Source organism: Hordeum vulgare, chromosome 2H (genome assembly GCF_904849725.1).
Source record: "Hordeum vulgare subsp. vulgare chromosome 2H, MorexV3_pseudomolecules_assembly, whole genome shotgun sequence".
In the NCBI taxonomy this organism is placed as follows: Eukaryota; Viridiplantae; Streptophyta; class Magnoliopsida; order Poales; family Poaceae; genus Hordeum; species Hordeum vulgare.
The window spans coordinates 174,374,833-174,399,621 of NC_058519.1; the positions used below are offsets into that span (position 1 = coordinate 174,374,833).

Genomic DNA, 24,789 nt, shown 5'->3' on the forward strand with positions numbered 1-24,789 from the left:
CTCCCGTCCTTACTAAATATAAGTTTTTTTTTAAATTTCAATAAAAGACTGCATACGAAGTAAAATGAATAAATCTATATTTTAAAGTATGTCTAAATATATTCGGATAGTTTCTTAGTAAAATCTTTTAAAAAACTTATACTCCGTATTTAGGAACGGAGGGAGAGTATTAAAATAATTCCACAGACCCGCTCCGGTGTGGACTCGTAGTGGGAACACGTGCAGGACAGACCGTCTGAACGGCTACGCCGTCCGACTTTCCTATCCAAATAAAGTCGTCTCCGTTTAAGATTTCTCCCAGATGGATGAACTCATGCGCCGACTGATCCCGGTGCCCGCACGTCATACACGTTAGCCTGAGGAGGATACTCAAAGATTCCCCCCAACGAGCTGTCAACGAAAGTTAAAAGATTCCCACGTAAATCTCAACTGACATTCGTAAATCTCAACAGCTACTATATATACGGCCGCACGGTCCACAAGCCCACACAGATCCCGCCTCCTCTCCACGCCCTTGGCCGCCACCGCCGGCCGCCGCGCGCTCCGTGGTTGCTCCTCCTCCCTCCGGTCAGTGCTCTGCTCTCCCGTAACCTGCCTCTTCTTCCCCGAGTTCCTCATCCCATCACAGCCTTCCTTTTTTTTGTCCTCCAACCCGACGGCGACGGGGTCCAACAAACGAGGCCGGCTGGTACTGGACTCTCTTGGATTGGTTTCTCTTTTTTTTTTTCGGCAAGTAATCCTAGTGGTTTGATTGGAGTTGGATGGGTTGTTATTTTCTTTCACGGGTTTCTTGGGGATCGATTCTTTCTTTTCTCCGGCAGCGAGGAATCATATATCCCAAATCAATGCGCTATTACTTGCCGAATTGGTTGCCGCGTGCTGTCCGTACTCCGTAGTCCGGCCATCATCGTTCGGTCGTGTTCGCACGAGGCCGATCTGCGTTCACTCCGTAATGGAGTTCCCAAAGAAGACCACCGCCGAGACGAAGATGGCACGGCTCCAATCCTGACGGCGCTAAATCGGATTCATGGCGTGAATTGGCCACTTTTTTGGTCTCGATGCCCGGATTCCTACTACTACAGGTGACTGGGGAATTGGTGCCCGTGAAGGTTCAGACTCCAGTTTTAGATACCTGCGGATTTGGACACTTCTATGAAGTCGGATACCGAAATTAGTTTCTTGTTTTTTTATAGAAATGAATTAGTTTCTTGTTGTGTCCAAGTGTCTAGCATATTGCAATGAACTGTGTCGTCGAGCCAAAGTCTTTGCTTGGGCTGCGCAGACGTCCACTTCTTTCTCTGAAACTCTGACGAACGAAATCTTCAGGTGTTGAAACCCAGTTTCACGCCTTTTTCAGTCCTGATTTCTGAACCAGTTACATACAACTCTTTGCAGTGCTGCCTGCTTTGATTGGACAGGTGAACTTGGTTATCATGGGCCTCGAGGTGGCAGGTGGCGGGGAAGCTGCAGTTAAGGTATTTTCTTTCTTTCTGCAAGTTCATCTGATGGTTATTGCACTGTTCTCAACTTTGATTTGAGTGTTTTGTGCTGACTGCTGCTACTTTTGGCTGTGTCTGGCAGGGGAAGTTCTGGGGTATAGTTGTTTGTTTTTTCTTGGGAAATGGAAGCTTATTTGCCTGGAACAGTATGCTTACTATCGAGGATTACTATGTCTCTCTGTTCCCGGTATGTGTTTGTTTGTGAAACTCACTTGATATTTTTGATTGAAATCTGTATGCAAAAATGTGTCTCGTCTCCTTTCTCTGAATGTTGCAATAGATTATTTAATTGATGATCTGAATGAAGCCAGTAGTACTTAGTAGCATAATTCTATCACTTCTTTCTATATAAGCTAAAGTGTCCTTCTGGATTTGCTTGGACTGTTTGGGCAAATTAAGAATTACTCCCTCCGTTCCTAAATATAAGTCTTTTTAGGGATTTCACTAATGGACTACATACGGATGTATATAGACATACTTTAGAGTATAGATTCACTCATTTTGCTCCGTATGTAGACACCTAGTGAAATATCTTAAAAGACTTATATTTAGGTACGGAGGGAGTAGTAGTTACACTCATTTAATGACACGGCTTATCATTTCTACCTTACACTGTCTACCTTCTTAAACTGAGATGCCTTCGTTTTGCAGCATTTGTTGTGTTCCAAACATATTCAGATTTTATTATGTACATTGTACAATGACAATTGACCTACTATATCTGGCTGCAGGATTACCATCCAACAAGAGTTCTTACACTAGTATACCAGCCTTTCGCCTTTGGACTCACCTGCTTCTTTGCATACTATGAAGCAACGATGAATACCAGGAAGAGAAATCTTGCCGGTTTTGCACTTTTCTTCCTTAGCTCTTTCGCGTTAATATTGGTAAGTATATTATGTATTGCCTTTTGCCTGAAAGGAAAGGAATAATATTGATGTGCCAGTATGGCCACTCATGTAAATAATATTTCTTATTGTAGCTGGACGTTGGTACCAAAGGACATGGTGGAATTCCAGCATACATTGGTGTATGCATAATCAGTGCCCTTTTTGGGACATCTGATGCGCTTGTTCAAGGTGGCTTGGTTGGTGACCTTTCTTTGATGTGCCCGGAGTTCATTCAGGTTACTTTTTGGCTACTTTTTGGTCTATTTCTGTACTTTGTGATGATCGTGGTTTAACCTTTTTATGTCTCAGAATGAGAATAACTTACCTTTCATGACGTAACTCATCTGTTGGAATTGCAGTCCTTTCTGTCAGGCTTGGCTGCATCAGGAGTTATAACATCAGCTTTGAGACTAATTACAAAGGCAGCTTTCGAGAACTCACAAAATGGCCTTCGAAATGGAGCTAGTACGTCCAGATCTCATCAACATATATATTATTATTATTGGATAATGGGAAACGTCGCCTCCGGCCTATACGTCATATGCACGCAGCCCAATCTCATGAACACATGCAGAATCAGTAAAATCGTGATAAAATTTAAGAGTAGAAGAATGCTATAAATCCACTATAATCTCAACAGTCATCACTCATCAGTGACAACGTGAAGAAATATCCATTTCAGAACTTGTTCATTCATATAACTCTCTACTAGAATGTTTAGGTGCTTGTTACAATATTACTTGCAGATCTCCTAAAATGTCGCACCATGTATGTGCATAACCAATCCATGTATGATTTTTTGTGCAGTGTTATTCTTCTCGGTAACATGCATTTTCGAGCTAGCTTGCTTCCTCCTATACGCATTAGTCTTTCCCAAATTACCCATCGTGAAGTACTACCGCCAAAAGGCAGCCTCTGAAGGGAGCAAGACTGTTGGCAGCGACCTTGCTGCTGCAGGAATCAAAACTGATCAAGATAGGCAGGTTTGTCTCTCTGATCATACCAATGCCTATAATGACTCGTGTATGACTTTGCTATGAGAATGAAATGCTTATAATACTGATTCGCAGGTTGAGGAGGATCCCCAAAAGCACGAGCGTTTAAGCACCAAAGAGCTGCTGATGCAGAATATAGACTATGCGTTGGATATCTTCCTGATATATGTCTTGACTCTATCAATCTTCCCTGGGTTTTTATCCGAAGATACAGGATCACATGGCCTGGGAACATGGTAATCTTTCTTGCACTTGTACCTGGCTTCTACTTCTGCAGAATTTACCTGGGAGCATTGTCCAAGTATCTGACACATGTCATTGTTCTGACGAAATTCAGGTACGCGCTTGTACTGATCTCCATGTACAATGTGTTAGATCTGATTGGTAGGTACCTGCCGCTGATCAAATGCCTGAAGCTGACGAATCGGAAGGGCCTGATGGCCGCCATCTTGGCACGCTTCCTGTTCATCCCGGCGTTCTACTTCACGGCCAAGTACGGTGACCAAGGGTACATGATCTTCTTAACGTCCTTTCTGGGGCTGACAAACGGCTACCTCACCGTGTGCGTCCTCGCCGAGGCGCCAAATGGGTACAAGGCAAGTCTCCTTCCTCGCCGATGCAAACATGGCAATGCAGTGTTCAGAAAGAAACTTCTTGTTCCTTGTCGATGCAAACATCGTAATGCGGTATTCAGAAGGAAAATGTCCGTCATGAGGATCTGAGCTGTATGTTGAACATTGTTTGTTGGTTGTGCAGGGGCCGGAGCAGAACGCTCTGGGAAACGTGCTCGTGGTGTGCCTCCTCGCCGGCATATTCTCCGGCGTCGTGCTTGACTGGATGTGGTTGATAGGCAAGGGCTGGTAGTCGAGCTCTCTCCCTGGTTCGGTCTGCGCGATTCGTTCGGTGTCAGTGTGGGAGGCGCGCTAATGTTGGCGGTCTTTCGCGCTCCATAGATAGATAGGTGGTTGCCGAAACAAGGATGCTACAGTAGTACAGTACAGTGGTGTATTCCAAGTGGTTATTTGTGTTCTTTCTCAAAAGAGATTTGAAATGTTAGCCTCATGTTTGTAAATAACTTGGCTGCGACCTGCGATGTACTGCGGTGTACTCCCTCCGTTTCTAAATATAAGTCTTTTTAGATATTTTTTTGAGTGACTATATTCGAAATAAAATAAATGAATCTACACTCTAAATTATGTCTATATGCATCTGTATGTAGTCTTTAAGTAAAACTTCTAAAAAGACTTATATTTAAGAACGGAGGGAATACTTTCTAGCTTCCTTTTTATGTTTATTAGAGCAACTGGAACGTTTCCCCTAAAGAACTCCGTTTTTTTTGCCTTCCCGTAAAAGTTGTAAGCAACTTCTGTTAGTTCCCCTAATCTGCTTCCCCTAAGTGTATTTTTATTTATTTTTAAATTAAACAAATAAGTCAATCCCTATGATTTTCTAGTCAGTGACACTGGCTGGTGGTGTCGTGGCCGCCGGCAAGGGGGCATGGAGTGGCAGTGTGCGAGGCCGGCGACGCTCCGTCACGAACGGGGCGGGGCAGCAGCTGGTTCAAACGACGACGAGAGATACGGACGAGGCAGCAGTGGGTGTCGATGGCGGATACGGGCGAGGCAGGAGTGGGTGTCGATGGCGGTGGCTATGAGGAAGCGTAGAACCCTTTGTCTCCCGCATTATATTTATAGGATAGATATCTTCACATATAAGTTGATCCTCTAGAAGGTTACAAGAGATAAGAGAGAGAGGTAAAGAGATAAGAGGAAACTAGTTTAAACTAGTTTCCTATCCCTATACAGTTTATATTCTAACACTCCCCCTCAATCTAAACTTCTACCTGCTAAGATTAAGATTGTACTTGAAGTCATCTAACCTTCTCATTGTGAGAGGCTTTGTGAATCCATCAGCAAGTTGATCACCTGTTGGAATGAACCTTATATCAAGTAATCTCCTAGTTACTCTGTCTCTGACAAAATGAAAATCAACTTCAATATGTTTTGTTCGTGCATGAAAAACAGGATTTGCTGAAAGATAGGTTGCACCAAGATTGTCACACCATAACCTAGCAGCTTGTGGAACCTTTACTCCAAGTTCATGTAATAGTGTTTGAATCCACATTACTTCAGCTGTTGCATTAGCCAAAGCTTTATACTCAGCCTCAGTGCTTGATCTTGAGACTGTTGCCTATTTTCTTGCACTCCATGACACAAGATTTGTTCCCAGAAACACAGCAAAACCACCAGTTGACCTTCTATCATCTGCATATCCTGCCCAATCTGCATCAGAGTATGCTGATACAAGCATAGATGAAGACTTAACAATCCGAAGACCTAGTCCTTCTGTAAACTTGAGATACCTCAAAATCCTCTTTACTGCTGTCCAATGAGAAGTAGTAGGAGCATGCAAATATTGGCATACCTTGTTAACAGAGTATGAAATGTCAGGACGTGTGAGAGTCAAGTACTCTAATGCACCTACAATGCTTCTATATTTTGTTGCATCATTTGGCCCAAGTGCCTCTCCACTTTCAACAGTAAGTTTTTCTGAAGTAGAGATAGGTGTACTGACTGGCTTACACTTCTCCATACCTACCCTTCTGAGGATATCAGTTGTATATTTTCCTTGTGTAAGAACTATACCATCCTTTACCTTCTTGACCTCAATTCCAAGAAAGTAATGTAGATCCCCTAAATCCTTAAGAGCAAATTCCAGTTTTAGGTCCTTGAGCAAGCAAGTTGTGGCATCTGGACTTGAACTCGCAACCATTATGTCATCAACATAGACAAGGACAAATATAGTAACATTGTTCTTGTTATAAAAGAATAATGAAGTATCTGCCTTTGATGATGAAAACCCAAGCTTTTGCAACTGTGTACTTAGCCTTGAGTACCAGGCTCTTGGGGCCTGTTTTAACCCATACAGAGCTTTATCCAACTTACAGATATACTGTGGTGTGTTTTTATTTTCATAACCTGATGGTTGCCTCATGAACACTTCTTCCTCAAGAACACCATGAAGAAACGCGTTCTGGACGTCTAGCTGTCGTAGGCTCCAACCTCTGGAAATAGCAATAGACAACACAAGTCAAATAGTAGCAGATTTAATAACAGGACTAAAGGTATCCTCATAGTCTATACCAAATCTCTGTTTAAAACCTTTTGCCACTAGTCTGGCCTTGTATCTGTCAATACTACCATCAACTCTTTTCTTAATTTTATATATCCATTTGCAGTCAATCACATTTGCATCCTTCTTTGGTGGAACTAATCGCCAAGTTTTATTTTGAATGAGTGCATCATATTCAACATCCATAGCCTTCTTCCAATCCTTATGTGCAAGAGCATCATGCAAATTCGTTGGTTCACCAGTATTTGCAAGGAAAGCATGTCTAAGTTTATCATACCTGACCGTGCCATCCGTGTACTTCTTTTCTCGAACAATACCGGACTGAGATCGTGTATGTCGAGAAGGAACCGGCGTTGCAGCAGGTCTGGCCACAGAGGATCCCAACCCTGTAGTGGCACTGTCGCTGTCATGCACAGGAGATCCGACCGCACCTTCGCCTGGCGCAGTTGGCGTGGCAGTTGGCGCGTTGTCCCCCTCGCCAGCGGCATCGAAACGTGCAGCGCGAGAGGAGGAGCCGCCACCTGGCGAGCTATCGGCCACCTGGGGGGTTGGCGCGGGAGCAGCAGCGCAATCCTCCTGGGATCGCGTGTCCGGCAGGATGGCGCTCGGATCAGCCTCGAAACGCGTAGCGGGGGCGACAAGGAGACCGGCGCCAGGGAGATCAGCCTGGGATCGCGTGCCGAGACCAGTGCCAGGGAAATCTTCCTGGGATCGCGCTCCAGATCCGTTTTTGGCTGTTTCTTCACACATAAAATTACGTCCTGTAGCTGCACAATCAACACCAAAATCAATCTGTTCCATGGAATTTTGCACATGATCATCATTAATTAATTCACCCCCGTGACTAGAAGGTGTCATAGGATCGGAGAGAAGAGATATTTCGTCACGCAATAGGGCTCCCGCATGAGGATGAAGTTTGGAGAAAGGAAATAATGTTTCATCAAAAATGACATCCCGAGAAATATAGATTCTGCCAGATGATATCTCTAGGCATTTGTACCCTTTATGAAGATTACTATAGCCAAGAAACACACATGTGTGGACCGAAACTCAGGTTTATGGCGATTGTAGGGACACAAATTTGGGTAACAAGCACACCCAAAAAATTTTAGAGAGGTATAATCTGGTTTTTGATGAAACAATCGTTCCAAAGGAGTGGTGTTGCCAATGACACGACTAGGTAATCGATTGATAAGGTATGTAGCTGTGATAAAAGTCTCATCCCAATATTTGAGGGCCATTGATGCATGGGCTAAGAGATACAACCCTACTTCCACAATATGACGATGTTTTCGTTCTGCTGAGCCATTTTGTTGATGAGCATGAGGGCAAGAGACATGATGAATGATGCCAATGCTACGAAAGAAGGAGTTGAGTTTCTCATACTCCCCTCCCCAGTCACTTTGGACTGCAAGGATTTTTCTATCAAACTGTCTTTCAACAAGTTTTTGGAATTCTTGAAAAACTGAAAAAACTTCAGATTTGAACTTAAGTAAATATATCCATGTAAATTTGTTGTAATCATCAATAAAGCTGACATAGTATTTCTTTCTACCAAAGGAATCTCTTGCATGACCCCATACATCACTAAAAATGAGCTCTAAAGGAGCATGAGACATACTATTTGACACAGGATAAGGAAGTTGATGGCTTTTTGCACATTGGCAAGCCTCACAAACTGACTCACTTTTGGAACTATTTGACAATGATAAATTTCCTTTATTGACTACTTGCTTGACTATATTTGAAGAGGGATGTCCTACTCTTTGGTGCCATTTGGCTAAGGAGGGCTTGATGGCAGAATAGACTCGGCGATGACTCTTGCGATCAAAGACTCTAGATGTGATGGGGTATAGTCCTCCGATGCATCTACCGCGATGGATGAGCTCCCTCGTTGCCCGATCCTTTATGAAAAAATAGGTAGGGTGAGTTTCAAAGAAAACATTGTTTTCGGAGGTTAAACGAGACATGGAAGCAAGGTTTTTATCGGCTTGTGGAACATGGAGGACATCTTTAAGGACAAGATCACGTTTAAAACTAGGGGAATTAATATATGATTGACCAATGTGAAGAATGTCCATACCTCCACCGCTCGCGGTGTGAATTTGATCACTGCCGTGGTACCTCTCTCGAAGGGCAAGCTTCTCTAGCTCGTTGGTGACATGATCTGTTGTGCCAGAATCGGCATACCAGACCGTGTCACCATCAGGTCCGCCGTGCTCCCGCATGGCTGCAGCAGCCTGTCGTGCATCAGGCACGCAGTCTTCATCGTACCGGTGCCAACAGTCAATGACTTCGTGGCCCGATTTCTTGCACAGCTGACAGCGCGGCCGACGGTTGTTGTTGTTGTAGCCACCGCCGTTGTAGTCGTTGTTGTTGTAGCTGCCGCCGCCGCCGCGATCGGTGTTGCCGCGGTCACCACCACCAGGGCGCGCCTGGCCCTGGTTGCTGCTGCGTCCTCCGCCGCCACGACCGCGCCCCTGGTGGCCACGCCCACGGCCACGTCCGCGAGAAGCGGCGTTGACAGAATATTGGCGCAGATTGCCGCCTTGAAGCATGCTGAGGCACGCGTCGAAGCTTAGAAGCTGGCTGTACAATTCCTGGACAGTAACAGGCTCAATCCTTGCAGCCAACGCCGAGATCACAGGGTTGTAGTCGATGTCGAGACCCGCGATGACGTGGGAGATGATCTCGGCGTCTCCGAGAGGAGCACCAGCGCAGGCAACTTCATCTGTGAGGGTTTTAATCTTTCCAAGATACTCTGGCATGGTTAGATTACCTTTCTACAGGTTTGTGAGCGCCATCCTCGTATTGATCTTTTGGGCTTGCGTTTGTGCGGCAAACATGGCATGAATGGCAGCCCATACTTCGGCCGGTGTCTGGAGCATGGCGACTTGGGCGAGGACCTCTCGAGATAGAGATCCCATAAGGTATCCTTGTACCTGTTGCTGCTGAGCATACCAGATTGGTCTGGCATGGTTGGCAACCTGCTCGTCCTTCCCATTGCTGGTGATGGTGATGGTGGCAGGAGGCGCTGGACTTGCGGCGTCGAGGAAGTGCTCCATGTGTGCTCCCTTAATCTGGGGTAGCACGACGGCCTTCCAGAGGAGGAAATTTGTCCTCGTGAGCTTCTCTGTTGGAGGTGGACCGAGGGAGATCGAGCTGCTGGACATGGAAGATGGAGCAAAGGTGGAGGATGATGATGAGGCGGTGGATGGCGTGGTGACTGTCATGGTGTAGCTCTCGACTCGATCTTGTTCCCCTCTCTCTCGCGATCAATAGATCGGTTTTACTCTCGACGGCTAGACGTACGAGAGGAAGCGGCTCTGATGACCATATGAGGAAGCGTAGAACCCTTTGTCTCGGGCCGCATTATATTTATAAGATAGATATCTTGACATACAAGTTGATCCTCTAGGAGGTTACAAGAGATAAGAGAGAGAGGTAAAGAGATAAGAGGAAACTAGTTTAAACTAGTTTCCTATCCCTATACAGTTTATATTCTAACAGCGGCGAGCGGCACGGGTAGCGCAAGCTAAGTGGCGGTCGGCAGCCACGGCGGACCTTTCGGCACAGGAACGACATCGTTTCAGGCGGCGCTGCGTGGAATTTTTATTGACAAAAAACAGCATTATGTTAATTTCATTCATTAAGATCAAAATAATAACGTGTTATACAAAATGATGTTATCCTTAAAAATATGATATCAGTGTGCTATAGCATGTTATTAACGAGACATTGTATATTCATCAATTTAACAAAATCATTCTTTATACTCTATAATGTGCTATTAGCGATGATATAGCGTGTTATTTTTTCCGTGATTAAGATAGATGAACACCAGAAGAGATGTAGTTCAAGATTCTGCGTGGAAGTTTTATTGGCGAAAAACAACATTGTGCTGATTTCATTCATTAAGACAGGATAAGACACCCAAGAGATATAGTTCAAGGTTTAAAGAACGGCCGACAGCCAGAAAGGAAAAGGAAAGCTATACACGTGGGGAAATTTTTGTTTTTTGCCACTCTAGCTTTTGTTAATTTTGGTTATCCCAAAAAAATACGGAGCGGTTGCAAGCCGGTCAAAAATATACGCATAGACCATCTTTCCGTAAATCAGCAGGGAGAAACGGGGAAAAGTCTGTAATGATCGGACGAAATGAACCCCTAAATCAAAATTCCGGTCAATTACATCCTGAACTATGCAATTCCAGTCTAAGGGCTTGTTTGGGACTGCTTCAATTCACTAAAATCAACTTCATTTCATCAAATTCACTTTGAAGCAGTTTCATACAGAAGCTATAGCACTATTAAGAGAATGTTTGGCTTCCATCTAGCTCCAGCTTCAAAAATAGAAAATCTGATGAAAAGAATTTATTTGATTGGTTGAGGGGAAAGAAATGAAGGGGTATCCACCTACTGGTGGCAGTGGTGGGTAATTTCCCCCCAACTCCAGCTTCTAGAGTTTTTTGGAGTACCCTCTGAGGAGCTTCATAAAAACTTTGAAGTTCTACCCCAGATTCTAGTTTTTTTGCGGAGCGGCATATCGTGAAGCTACCCCGTTTGGCTTGTCTTTTCAGAAGCAGAGCTGGATTTTAAGGAGCACAGCAGTACCAAACAGGCCCTAAATCTAACTTTGACACCGTGTCAACTGGGATTCGTCTCGTGGGCCGGCCTGCTTTATTTTTTTTCCTTTTTTTCAAAGGGCACACATCCTTCCCCCGCTAGACCGACTCACTTAAGTTTTATTTTGTTAAAAATAAAAAATAATGCATTGTTGGCACAGGTTCTGTACGCAGTGACTCGATCGAGTACTTTTCGGCTGTACGAGACTGCACGTATGTAAACTTAGTTCCATCAAAACACACAACATACGAAGAAAGCTAATTAATTTAGACAAGCTGATGCGTACATATACAAGAAGCAGCTCCATCGATCTTAGCCTTGCTAGCTTGTGCACGCGTTGCACAATACGCAGCATTTGGTCCTTATGTGTGTAATTTTAAATAGTAGTACATGGCATTTTAAAATATAGTATGTGGCATTTGAAAAATGTTCACACATTTCAGGAAAATGTTTGAGACATTTAAAAAAATATATGCGATGATTAAAAAACATGTGTTTAAAAAAATAATGTTAATCATATGTTAAAAACCAAAACCAGTGGATGTGTTTGAAAATCCCTGAATTTTAATTTCGAAAATATTTTGACAACACACAATAAAACATTTATAATATAAAAGAAAATAAACAGTAACAAGAAAAGAATGTACGTTGCATTTGAAAAATGTTCACACATTTCAAAATAATGTTCGGGACATTAAAAATGTATACAATGTATTAAAAATATTAAGTACATGTAAGGCTTGAATTTTTTTAATTCATTTTTTTAAGGCGTGAAATTTTTTCAATTCGTTTTTTCAAGGCATGAATTCTTTTCAATTCGTTTCTTTCTTATTTCTTTTGTACATTTTTTATTTGAGGCATGATTTTTTCAATTCTTTTTTAATCCATACGTATAGTGGCGTGCATACGTACGTGCGCTTGCTATTTTAAAAGTGAAGAACAAAAATAAAAAATAAAAAAGAAAAGACAGAAAAAAATAAAAGAAGAAAAAGGGGAGCAAGTCAATGCAACAGATGTCTTGTCACGGTGGTTGCTTACTTCGGCCAACAACAGGAAGTTTTAGTTTCAGGTCGCCGCGCGTGCTTATTTTTTTGCAGTTTTAAACAAGAAAAAGCCTGCGTTTTAAAGAAGGAAAAAATGAAAGCGGGACGGCCCAACGAGAAACAGTAGAATTGGCATCGATCCCGGTCATCCTTTGGCAATCCTTGTTTGCCAAACGACGTTAGGGTTCAATTTAGACCGGGATTGCATAGTTCATGGTGCAATCGACCGGGATTTCGACTTGAGGGTTCGTTTCAGCGGATCTCTACGAATTCAGGGTTTAAAATGGACGTTTTCCGGGATAAATGACCTATTTTACGAGATCCTCTAAAGATAAAGCCAGTTTAGAAAACGGTTGGATAGGTATTTTGGCCCCCAACTCCCCGTAGACAATAGTTATTTTAAAGAAACTGCTTCCTTGCATTCGGATGCAGATACTCTCATGGCAGCCACCTCGCGCACTCGCCACGCGTATCGTGGGGCCCCGCGCGCGTGGTCTTCCTCATCCTTATCTCCTCAAGTGAACACCGCTCAGCCACTTGTTTCTTCCCTAATCCGCCGAGCCTGCCCATCTCTCCCATATTCCCTCTCCTTTGAAACTTCCCTCTTCTTTGAAACTGATTGGATCTCGTCGGTGGGGTCTTCTCCGTGCTACTCTAGTGATGATGCGACGGTTGCCGTCGTGCTACGAGTAGATGCTGCGGCTCGGGCTACTCCGACGATGATGCGATGGTCGCCGTCGTGCTGCAAGCCGATGCTGTGACGGCGGCTATGGCTACTCTGGCAATGCTACAATGGTCGCCGTTGTGCTGTGAGCCAATGCTGCGACAACGGTTATGGATACTCCGGCGATGCTGCGATGGTCGCCGTTGTGCTACTATCCGATGCTGCGATGACGGCTATGGCTACTCCAGCGATGCTGAGATGGTTGCCGTTGTGCTGCCAGTCCATGCTGCGACAGCGACTATGGCTACTCTGACGATGCTGCGATGGTCGCCATTGTGCTACGAGCCAATGCTATGATGGCGGCTATGGCTACTCCAACGATGCTAGGATGGCCGCCGTTGTGCTGCGAGTCGATGCTGCGACGACAACTATGGCTACTCCAGCGATGCTGCAATGGTCGTCGTTGTGCTGCGAGCCAATGTTGCGGCTATGGCTATGCCTACTCCGACGATGCTGGGATGGCCGCTGTTGAGCTGTGAGCTGATGCTGCGACGACGACTATGGCTACTCCGACGATGTTGCGATGATCGTCGTTGTGCTGTGAGCCGATGCTGTGAAGGTAGCTATGGCTACACCAGCGATGCTGCGATGGTCGCCGTTGTGCTGCGAGTCGATGCTGCGACGACCGGTAGTGTGCTGAGTTGTGAATCGTGCAGCAACTGTCCGGCGATGCTCCGATATAGTGCCACGGGGATACTTTGTAAGAGAGCAAGCGGATAAAAAGAAGAAGCGATGAGCATCTAACGGTTGTCAACATGGATGCTATTTGTCCATCAACAAGCAGATGATGCCTAACACGCGCCAAAAGATAGGGGAACGGTTGCAATATATTGGACGACATATTCTTCAGAAACAAGACATGAGTTTGTTCATTCAGACTTGTGAGTTACTGCTAGTTTTGCGTTCATTCAGTCGTACTGAAAAGCTTGTAAATCATGGCATCACGCCAGTGATACACCATCGGTCCCGGTCTCCTTGCTGTGTTGAGAGGAGGGTACATCATCTCGGGCATTTTTATATCACAAGAGGCCTCTTTTCTCCTTGAGTAAAATGCACTACAGGTCCTTGAACTTCCGACACGAGCTCGCTTTGGTCACTCTACTTGAAAATACGGTCATTACAGTCACTTTGTATGATGGGACGTGTTTATATGGTCACTATTCATGTACGCCAGTCGGTACGCCGCAAGTTTGACTAGTCGACGAGCGCCACGTAGGCATGTGAGTGCTAGTTGTCGTTAATAAACGAAGAGTTGGGGTGTTATGTGTAAAAATCTCTAGCTCCCCCTGTGTTACGCGAAACCCGCCGCTCGTCTGTCCCGTTGCTGCCGCCCATCGCTCGTCCCCGCCGCACACCGCTCATCACCGCTACACACCGCTCGTCGTTGTCGCCGCCCACCGCTCGTCGTCGTCGCCGTTTCCAGCAGCATCACTGTCCGATCTGTTTATCGCGGGTGGACAGTGGTTGCGTTGCTCATCTCATGCCCCTGCTGCCGCTGCAAAGTGAAGTTCTACATGTCTACCATGGAGGATCATGATAGATGGGTGTTCTACACATGTGTCAATCAGGGGGAGTAAGCATCTGCCAAAGCGCTCTTGATATTTCTTGATTTGTTTGTTCAAATTTTTTGATTTTCATCTACTTGTTTGTAGAATGGATGTGATTTCTGGCATTGGGAGAGGGAATATGTGGCCTACCTTGTAGATCATCATTATCTTGTTGGTCATGAAGTTGTTGATGCCATAGGAGCAAGAGAGGATAGGAGGGAACTGCTTGAGAGAGAAAGAGAAGAAAGAAGAAGGGCTTTCACTGTTGGGCCTGGAGGTGCCATGAACATCACGAGGGTACAAGCTAGTGCATTTCTTACTTTGTTGCTACTGCTGAAACTGCTGATTGGTGGTGTACTGCTACTTGTTGTGCTATGTGTCATGTTGCTCATGAAGAAATGAAGCTCGTGTTTGCTGAAGAAGAAGTGAAGGTTGTGGTTCCTGATGACAATTGAAGCTAGCAGTTCCTAATGTAAAACTATCTTAGTAGTAGTGATAGAAATGGCAAGTGGAAACCAGTACTTTGAAGAAGAAGTGAACTTTGTTGATGTTGATCTATGTATGAATCTATTGCAATGCAATGATGAACTAGTTTGTTTGTCAATTAACCAGTACAATGAACTAGTGTGTTGTTGAACAAAATGATCCAACTATACTTCAGTAAGATCACAATAAGTAGAAAAGAACATCTACAACCACATGTTTTATACTTCAGTAAGATCAATGGTTCTTGACACCATTTCAGTAAGATCAATGGTTCTTGACACCACATACTGATATTTGATATAAGATCAAAAGTAGAATTTTGTCACCATTTCAGTAACATAAAAAGTAAAAGTTTCTTCTTATGAAGTCCTGTTTGACAGATGTTGCACTAGTCCCTAAAGATGTCAAACATGCTTCCATTCTTGGCAAGCCCTGAGCTATGGTCACCTTCTTCAACTCGCTTCTTTCCTTTCATCATTTCTTCGTTCTTCTTCTTTGCAGCAGCAACTTTCTGTGCCATCTTCTTTGCAACAACAACTTTGTGTGCCTTCTTCTTTGCAGTAGTTGCTTGCCCGACTTCTTCCTTTTTTGATGCAGCTGCTTGCCTGGCTTCAAGATTCTAAGCAGCAACAACCTCTATATGGGTTAACTTCTCAGCAGCAGCAACCTCTCTTTTCTCTGCAACAATGTTCTTCTCTACCTCCAAGACTCACTAGTAGAAAAAGGCCCATTTGTCCCGGTTCCAGAGGCCCATTAGCCCCGGTTCTTGAACCGGGACTAAAGGGTCGGGACTAAAGGCCCAAACCTTTAGTCTCGGTTGGCTTATGAACCGGGCCCAAAGGAGCTCCACGTGTCCGATGCGGGGAGCCTAGGCACAAGGAACTTTAGTCCCGGTTGGTCACACCAACCGGGACCAAATGGCATCCATGCGTCAGCATCTGGCCGGAGCTGGGTTTTTTTTTTGAACTGGGGGGGGGGGGTTGGGGGGTTTTGGAGGGTTAATTTAGTGGTTTCATATTGTGTTACCTAGCTAATAGATAGAAGTGGCCTCTCTTTCTCCGTGCTTGGTCGACGCTAGCTACTATACATATAGAAAGAACTTGACGCTAGCTAATAAGAAAATGAAGGAAACCATTTACAATCCCTAACGTATATATAAAATATAACATCTTCTACAATCCCTAACATCATCTAATTAAGATCCAATCACAAATCCACATGGTATTATCCGTCTTTAGGTATGACGTGGTCAAGAAAGAATCCCGCCAATTCCTCTTGAATTGCTCGTATGCGATCATATGGTAGGACTTCATCCCGCATCTCGCAGATCTAATTTAAAGAAGGGGGTCAATACATGCATATATATGAATAAAACTCAACACAATTTATGGTAATATATAAAATAAAATTATGAATATTATTTACGTACTTTAGTTCCTTAGAGAAGCCCTGCTCAGAGGTCGAGTGGCGAATGAACTCACATACGTAGTACCCACATAAAACAGTCCCTTCTTTCTGGTACATATACTTTATGAGAATAGAGTTCAATCAAACTGATAAGCAAGCATGGTAATGATATATTTGAATCAATTAGAGATGCATGGAACTAGCTAGTACTACTTACGTTGGGGTGCGTAAATTGCAACTCTTTGTTTAGACCGGGAACCTTATTGGCAAACTTCTTCCAAACCCTGCTAGCCAAAGAAAATGATTACTTGATATCAGCCCATGAACGAAAGTTGCATGCCGATATGGTCCCGGTATTGTATGGGCTTCTTGAGCATTGCAACCATGTCCGCATAATCCTCTTCGGCTTTACATCTCGAATCTAAGACAGTTACTAATGCCGCGCCAATGTCAATGGATAACAGAATGGTATATGCGCATGCATATATAACTCATCAATTACATTATTAACCTCGAGTAAGCGAAACTGAGTATACAAAGAAGACATCAACACTCACTTGAAGTTGTAAGGAAAGTTATTTCCCTTTTCTTTTGATGTATAAGGGACGAGTTTAGCAAGTTCTCCTCGGTCTCTTTGATTGAGTTTCGTACCGTCAATTCATTTACGGCATCTGGGCTAATGAACCCAACATCGATGATTCCTACTTTTTTTAATTCGACAATCTTCAATCTGCATAATATATATATATATATATATATATATATATATATATATACATATATATATATACATATATATATATACATATATATATATATATATAGTGAGGATAATTATATATACATGCAATGAACAAACTGAGCTAGAGACTTACAGACAGTAGGAAGTCATGAATTGTTTGTCAAGGGTCAGTTGATTGTATAACTGAAATAAATCCTCAAATTTAATAGGAATCATGGGAAGTCCAATGAATTCGTGCTCTGGTTTCAGTGCAACATACATAGCGTCTTTTTCAGACTCCTTGCAGGTTTTCATGTACCACTCATGCAATTTGTGCATCATCGTTGTTAGATGAGGATGACCAGGTTTGACGAGAGGCTTCCCGCACACGTATTTATATTGTTCTTTTGTTACCTCATCCCCCAAGTAATCATCAGGATTGGTACCGGGCACCATCCCCGAATGATTAGCAACGACGATATCGCTAGACACCTTGAGTGGGGGACACGATTGCTTCTCCTGTTGGCCGAGCTGGGGAATTGTTTTCCCTCTTCTCCTTGCATCGCTGGAAGTAGTTCCCAGTAGTTCCCAACCGCCGCGCTTGTGCATATGTCTTTTTAAGAATGCGGTCATAGTTGGAATCCGACGGAGGCGGTGATGGTCGCTTCAGTTGATTGATAGTGCGCTCCACTTTCACCTGATCTCGCTTCTCCTTCTAAGGTGGAGTTTTGTTTGCAAAATGGGCCCTCAATTCGGCATGGCATATGTCCTCGTTTTCCTGCTTGGTCCTCTCATATGGTAACTTTTTCACAGGCTTGAGAGGTGGACTGTATTTCCCGCCTCTGCTTGTACCGCTAGCCGGCGGAGAGAAGGAGGCGTATCTCTTCCGCTTGAGAGAAGAAGGTTGACTGCTCTGACGCGCCGGAGGAGCCGGAGCGGCGGAATTTGTCTTCCGACGTTGCCGACGAGGCGAAGGAGGAGGCGGACTGCTCTGACGCGCCGGAGTAGGAGAAGGAGGAGGCGAAGTGCCCTCACGCGTCGGAGGAGCCGGAGAAGGAGGCGGAGTGCCCTGATCACTCACCGGAGGAGGAGGAGGAGGACTGGGAGGAGTCGGCGTGCCCTGATCACTCACCGGAGGAGGAGGAGGTGTCCAGTTTGGAAGCTTGATGAACTCCTTCTTCCATAGACATGTACTCCTCAAAGCACGAACCAGCTGATTCTCCCCTTCACCTATAGGGTGGTCAAGCTCGAGCTCCTGAAATCCCTCCATTACTTGATCCACCATCACAACAACATAGCCATGTGGAATCGGAAGGCAGTGAAAAGTTTCGTTGGTTCGGGAGGTGCAATAGAGCCGACAACCGCCTTGAAAGTTAGTTTCCGACACTTCATCATAAGCTCGCAATGTTGATCCTCCGTGATAGTATCCACGGGGTAGCTAGGAGCCATGAAGTCATGCTGAAGGGGCTCCGTGGAAGCCACGCTACTTCTCCGCTGAGATGGCGGGGTACCTTCTGGGGTAGGTTCGTGCCGCTGAGCTTGTTGGCTGGCAGCTCGCTCGCTCTCAAGTTCCTCAAGCTTTTGTAGTCTTGCTTGGATCTTCTGCATGTCGCTCAGCTCTGTTTTCCTCTTTCTCTCCCGGCTTCTGTAACCGCCTGCGTCGGGAAACCCAACCTTCCACGGAACGAAGCCTGGTGTGCCTCGTGTTCGTCCAGGGTGCTCAGCATTCCCTAGGGACGCAGTCATCTCATCCTTCTCTCTGCCGGGAATGAACGTCCCTTCCTGCGTTGTGGTGATATACTTCTGAAGCTTGTTGATGGGTGCTACCTCTTGAGCTTGCGTTGGTTTTTCCCTTGAAGAGGAAAGGGCGATGCAGCACAGTAGCAGTAAGTATTTCCCTCAGTTTTGAGAACCAAGGTATCAATCCAGTACGAGAATCAAGCCAAGTGTCCAGAGTACCTGCGCAAACACAAACAAGCTTGCACCCAACGCTATAAAGGGGTTGTCAATCCCTTCAAGATTGATTGCAAAGTGAGATCTGAAGGCGGAAAGTGCAACGAAGTAAAAGTGTAAGGCTGAAAATATGGCGTGAAGTAGACCCGAGGGCCATAGTGTTCACTAGAGGCTTCTCTCAAAATAGAAAATATTACGGTGGGTGAACAAATTACTGTCGAGCAATTGATAGAACCATGCAAAGTCATGACGATATCTAAGGCAATGATCATACATATAGGCATCACGTCCGAGACAAGTAGACCGATACTAACTTCATCTACTACTATTACTCCACACATCGACCGCTATCGAGCATGCATCTAGTGTATTGAGTTCATGACGAACAGAGTAACGCCTTAAGAAAGATGACATGATGTAGAGGGATAAACTCAAACCAATGATGTAAACCCCATCTTTTTACCTTGATGGAAACAACATGATGCGTGACTCGCTACCCCTTCTATCACTGGGTGAGGTCACCACATGGTATGAACCCAAAACCAAGCACTTCTCCCATTGCAAGAATCATAGATCAAGTTGTCCAAACAAAACCCACAACTAGAAGAGAATTACAAGGATATGAAATCATGCATATAAGAGATCAGAAGAAATTCAAATAAGATTCATAGATAATCCGATCATAAATCCACAATTCATCGGATCTCGACAAACACACCGCAAAACAAGATTACATCGGATAGATCTCCATGAACATCATGGAGAACTTTGTATTGAAGATCCAAGAGAGAGAACAAGCCATCTAGCTACTAGCTATGGACCCGAAGGTCTATGGTGAACTACTCACGCATCATCGGAGAGGCCATGGTGTTGATGAAGAAGCCCTCCGTATCCGAATCCCCCCTCCGGTAGGGCACCAGAACGTGCCCCAGATGGGATCTTGCGAAGACAGAAGCTTTCGGCGGCGGAAAAGTATTTTCGTGGATCTCTCGCGTAGTTTTGGATTTTTTAGGAATTTATAGGCGGAATAGGTAGGGCAGACGAGCCACACGGGGCCCACAAGCCTGCTAGGCGCGGGCCCCCTGGCCGCGTCTAGGGGTCTTGTGGCCTCCCCTGGTGGCCTCTGCCTTGGTTCTCACGCCCCCTGCGTATCTTCTGTTCCAGAACAAATCTTCTCAGAAGTTTTATTCCATTTGGACACCGTTTAATATTCTCCTTTGAAAAGGGTCAAAAACACGGAAAAACAGGAACTGGCACTTGGCACTAAGTTAATAAGTTAGTCCCAAAAAGATATATGTGTGAATACATAGACCACAACATGTGTGAATACATAGACCACAACATGTCCCTAGTGAGCCTCTAGTTGGCTAGCTCATTGATCAATAGATGGTCATGGTTTCCTGATCATGGACATTAGATGTCATTGATAACACGATCACATTATTAGGAGAACTAGTCGTCAACCCATGCATTCGCAGGGGCTAGCTTATTTACAAGCTAACATTGTATAAACTTAAATGAATAACATGATTAACATGTTATTACTCGATGAAGGCTTTGTAGTTACTCAATGGTTTTATGGGGAAGGGGGATACATAAAATTTCATGCGAGGCATGGCACCCTTTTTTATGTACTCATTTGTGTCAGTACCCATACCAATAGATTTAGAGCCATTATTAAAGTATGCCAACAATTTTGAAAATGGATGTGTTCCACATTTGGACAAATTGCATAAATGAATTAGCTCTAGTATATTAATTTGATTTGAATGTTCCTGAACTTGCATATACAAAATGATACTTTATGTGTTCCGAAAACATTAATATTTTTATCATGGATATTGCTTGTTTTTGTTGTGGGCAGCTAAAATCACCATCACATCTCTGTCTCGGTGAAATTTTATTTTGCCTGTTTAGGTCCACTTCTTGTCTATTTGACTATGGTCAATTCAAGCTCTTAGAAGATATCTTAGAACGGTTGCGCTAGTGGTTTCTAAACCGTTACTCGTATCTCTATGAACAATAAATTAAATAACCTAGCACTATCTTCATTACCCACCCAACCCCCTTCCACTGCTTAGGTGTCTCCTCAATAGGACGTTACTCGTTTTGCAACTCTTTGTTGCTTTGTTTGCATAGAAACCCTGTTGCACACGAGATATGTGAAATATGTTGTGGAGAGATGGTTCTACATGAGTCATGAAGGAGATTGCTAGATTTTTTGTTCATACATTTTGCTATATTAATTTTGATTCAGCCAAAGGAAATTAGTGTTTTGTAATGTATATTTGATATCTTTTTATTGCACAACCGTTAGATTGATGTCATCTAATTATATTCTGGTATCGTGTTTTTAAGCATTTATTAAATATCACGGGGTAAGAATATAATGGATCATTTTTTTTGCAATGCTAAAATTCCAATTACAAAATGTATTGTGTAACAGTCAAGTTTAAAAAGATAAATGAATGAAAAGCGAAATATGGCGATCTATAGTTTTAAATGTTATAAAAATAATTTAAACTGAGGGATTTGAAAAATGGTTAGAGTATATTTACATCACACTAACTGAATGACGGAAAAAAGATAGGCTGCAGAAGATAACTTGTTAAATATAGCATGTTCGATCGACATGAGTACATTATCCCTTGTGGCTCTAAACACTAATATATATGATTGCTAATGATAATCAACGTGGAACATGTGTCTATTTTTTTTACATTTGTATGAGAACTTCGTACCAATGTAGATCCTAGTAACATGTGACAGGCTGCCGTTGTCAAAATCTTACCACCTACTCCATAGCAACATGAGATTCTTCCATCCAAATGGTTCATGGTATAAAAGACTGAAAAAGACACTGAATATTAGCTTAATTCACACAAATATATATTCTAGTGCATTTGTGAAACCAAACTAAAGGTAGCAGCACATGAAGCACATCATAGTGTTCAGAGCTTTTTTAAAGGAACACACCAGGATAATAGTAAAAAGGCAGAGGTATGAAGTATTTGGTTTGCATAAGCGACAGAGCAAGCGATTAGGATAGAGGACATCAAGCATTGTCCTTTATGGAGCACATGACCTTCCGAGGTATAGTGCAGTGTGAGTGTTTCTGCTTATCTATACATAATTCACGCGCGTGAAGAGGAGGGGAGTGGGTACCGAGGCTGCAACCTTATAGAACAACCATGAGAAGACGAATTGGTATAACTTATAATCTGTAAGTAATATCCCAAGAATAAAGTTTCAAACAAAAATATGATATTGCAACCAAAATGCAACGGATATATTGATGCAATTCGTTAGAGGCAATGAAATTATTTGCAGGTTTGTTGTACTAATATAACTCTACAAAGTACACTATTATTGTGGGAAAAGAAGTCATACAAAAATGGAAAGTCAATAAAAAGACATTAAAGATCACATCTTCTGAAATCTGCTTTCCAATACTCGAGACAACATCAAACAAAATTAATAGTGAGAAGTGCAATAGTATAAAAACGAAGCCTGCATAATGGAAGGTATATATCTACAGTATGGTCAGCATAATAGAGGAAGATAAATGTACAATCATCCTTTATCTGTTGGACCTTTCTTGCCAATTCAGGTGAAATATAAACTCTTGGAACATCAACAAAAACAAAAAGTAGGGCAATTATAGTGTTATGCTTGTTATGCTGCAATATTTAACCTTCAGTACCGTAGCAAGAATCTTGGTTTCCTCTCACATTAAACATTAATTTTGTTCAGAATTTTAGATGCATTTAGCAATGTATGGTTTCTATATCTTGATCTAAACCAAGAAAACAAATCATATTTTTATTTCTGTTGTTTATCTGTTTAATGCATGGATAATTTGTTTGACTGAAGATTATATGCTCCTATTTTTACCACTCGAACACGATAGATAGATGACAGTGTCATGCCCAAAATCGACTACAGAATCATGTATTTCATTACAACATCACCACGACATGCTATTAGTTTTACACAAAATATTATTTTTTACAGACGAAAAGACACCACCTTTGACCAAAATTTCTATTTGGGAGGTTAGCATGCATGTAATTTTTTGTCAAAGACAAACGTACTAATGTGCTCCTCCAATCAATTGTACAGAGTAGGGCATAGGCATGTTGAACCAAGCTGAATCGAGGCAATGACATCACAATATATAAAACAAACTCAAAAAAGTGCATGAAACATGAGACTCTTATCAAATCAGGACATGCATACCTCTTGGTCATTGTATCCATCGTTGGTCTACGCTGGCTATAGAAAGAAGTGACAACACATTAAGAGGTGACGGCGAGCCCGACCAAGAGCTAGCATAGAAATCCTAGGCAGGCTATAGAGAGAGGGGACATACAATACATGGAACAGGCGATGGAGACCTCAGCCAAGAGCATGGCGAGGGCGACGGAGACCTCAGCCAAGAGCACGACGAGGGCGGCGGAGTCCTCTCATAGGGGCATAGCTCGCCGGGCTAAGTAGAGGCGATCTGTGAAGGATCATATCAACATGGATATTTGTTAGGAAAAACAGAAATCGACGGCCGTATAGACATGATGTTGACGGGCCTCCTGTCGATCTGGCGGACACTTCGAAGCCACGTGAGTCCCGTCGCATCAAATCAGTGGTCATTGCTCCCTCTTTATTGCCACCGCTTGCCATTTCGGGTTTAGATGGGGATTGGACTAAGGTCAGTCAACGGAAGAAGAGAGGTGCCTCCCCTAACCTGCTGGTCTCGCGGCCGCGCCCGGGGAGAAGCGGACGGACCGCTCCCGAGCTTTCAATGGAAGCTCGCCGCCCTCCTCCTTCACCGCCCTCTTCCGTGGACGCTGCTTCCACTGCTTAAGTAGAAGGCACCATATGGCCGGCTGCCGGGACCATGTACACTGCATCCTCTGCAGGAGAGCGGGACACATAGCTAAACTCTGCCCGTAGCGCCACCTCCTGCCGGGTGCCTCCAGCTCGGCTAGGAGCCGGCTAGGCCCACCTCCTCCCGGCGAGTCGCTCCACGCCCGCATCTGCTTCCCTCCATCGCCGGCCTCCACCGCCATGTCGTCGCTGCTGCCGACCATGCTCCACCACGTCGACCCGTCGCGCCGTCCCAGGGAAAGCCGTTCGGTGGCCATCCCGTCACCTGCGGTGGACGAGGCGATCTTCTTCCTGAGGAGCCATGATGTCACCCTCACTGTCGCCGATGGGGTCAACGCCTCGTCCCCCATGACGGTGGGAAGGGCCCTGGAGACGCAGCTTGCCGTTCTAGTACACTCTGTGCGCGTCACGGCGCACCACTCGGAGCACTTCTTCGTGATCTTCACGCAGCCGGCTCACCAGGTCAATGCGGTGCGCCGAGGCTCCATCCGCGTCGACGGAGCCGTTTTCAACGTCGCCTCCTGGCACGAGCATGACCACGCCTCCTTCGGCTCCCTCCTGCTCCATGTCCGGGTGGTAGTCGAGGATGTCCCGATGCACTTCTGGTCGGTGGAGGGGGCAGATGAGATTTCGGGCAAGCGGGTCAGGGTGGACCATCTCGACAGCAGGACGCTGGAGAGAGGCCACACCAAGACGTTCTCCTGCTGGGTCTGGACCCATGATGTCGCGAGCATCCCCACCAGGCACACCCTAGGGGTCCTACCGCGAGGGGCGGGTTGCGTCGACGAGATGGAGGGCTTCTCCCCACCGGACAGGCGGGTCGCGCCGCCACCGGCCACGGCGGAATACTCGATGCTCATCAACGTAGATAGGGTCGAGGACT

The 24,789-nt window shown here is 44.4% G+C and overlaps 2 protein-coding genes and 1 non-coding gene across 3 annotated transcripts; 1 reads left to right on the top strand and 2 right to left on the bottom strand.

Moving 5' to 3' along the window:
- The first annotated feature begins 318 nt into the window (after nucleotides 1-318).
- LOC123425721 (equilibrative nucleotide transporter 3-like) lies at nucleotides 319-4,526 on the top strand. Its single transcript, XM_045109430.1, has 10 exons — nucleotides 319-567; nucleotides 1,396-1,475; nucleotides 1,582-1,686; nucleotides 2,231-2,386; nucleotides 2,482-2,625; nucleotides 2,749-2,854; nucleotides 3,197-3,372; nucleotides 3,460-3,620; nucleotides 3,722-3,980; nucleotides 4,141-4,526. Exons 2-10 carry the CDS (start codon nucleotides 1,434-1,436, stop codon nucleotides 4,246-4,248), a joined length of 1,257 nt encoding a protein of 418 aa, XP_044965365.1. The 5' UTR covers nucleotides 319-567; nucleotides 1,396-1,433; the 3' UTR covers nucleotides 4,249-4,526.
- Nucleotides 4,527-9,085: 4,559 nt separating this feature from the next.
- On the bottom strand, nucleotides 9,086-9,224 carry LOC123433748. The gene has a single exon (XR_006625074.1). It is a non-coding gene; the product is annotated as a small nucleolar RNA Z247 (small nucleolar RNA).
- Nucleotides 9,225-21,582: 12,358 nt separating this feature from the next.
- LOC123429869 lies at nucleotides 21,583-24,458 on the bottom strand. The gene is made up of 4 exons (XM_045113846.1): nucleotides 23,764-24,458; nucleotides 23,395-23,526; nucleotides 23,262-23,297; nucleotides 21,583-21,870 (listed from the first exon to the last, which is right to left on the bottom strand). The coding sequence occupies exons 1-2, from the start codon at nucleotides 24,254-24,256 to the stop codon at nucleotides 23,489-23,491; spliced, it is 531 nt and encodes a 176-aa protein (XP_044969781.1). The 5' UTR covers nucleotides 24,257-24,458; the 3' UTR covers nucleotides 21,583-21,870; nucleotides 23,262-23,297; nucleotides 23,395-23,488.
- Nucleotides 24,459-24,789: the final 331 nt, after the last annotated feature.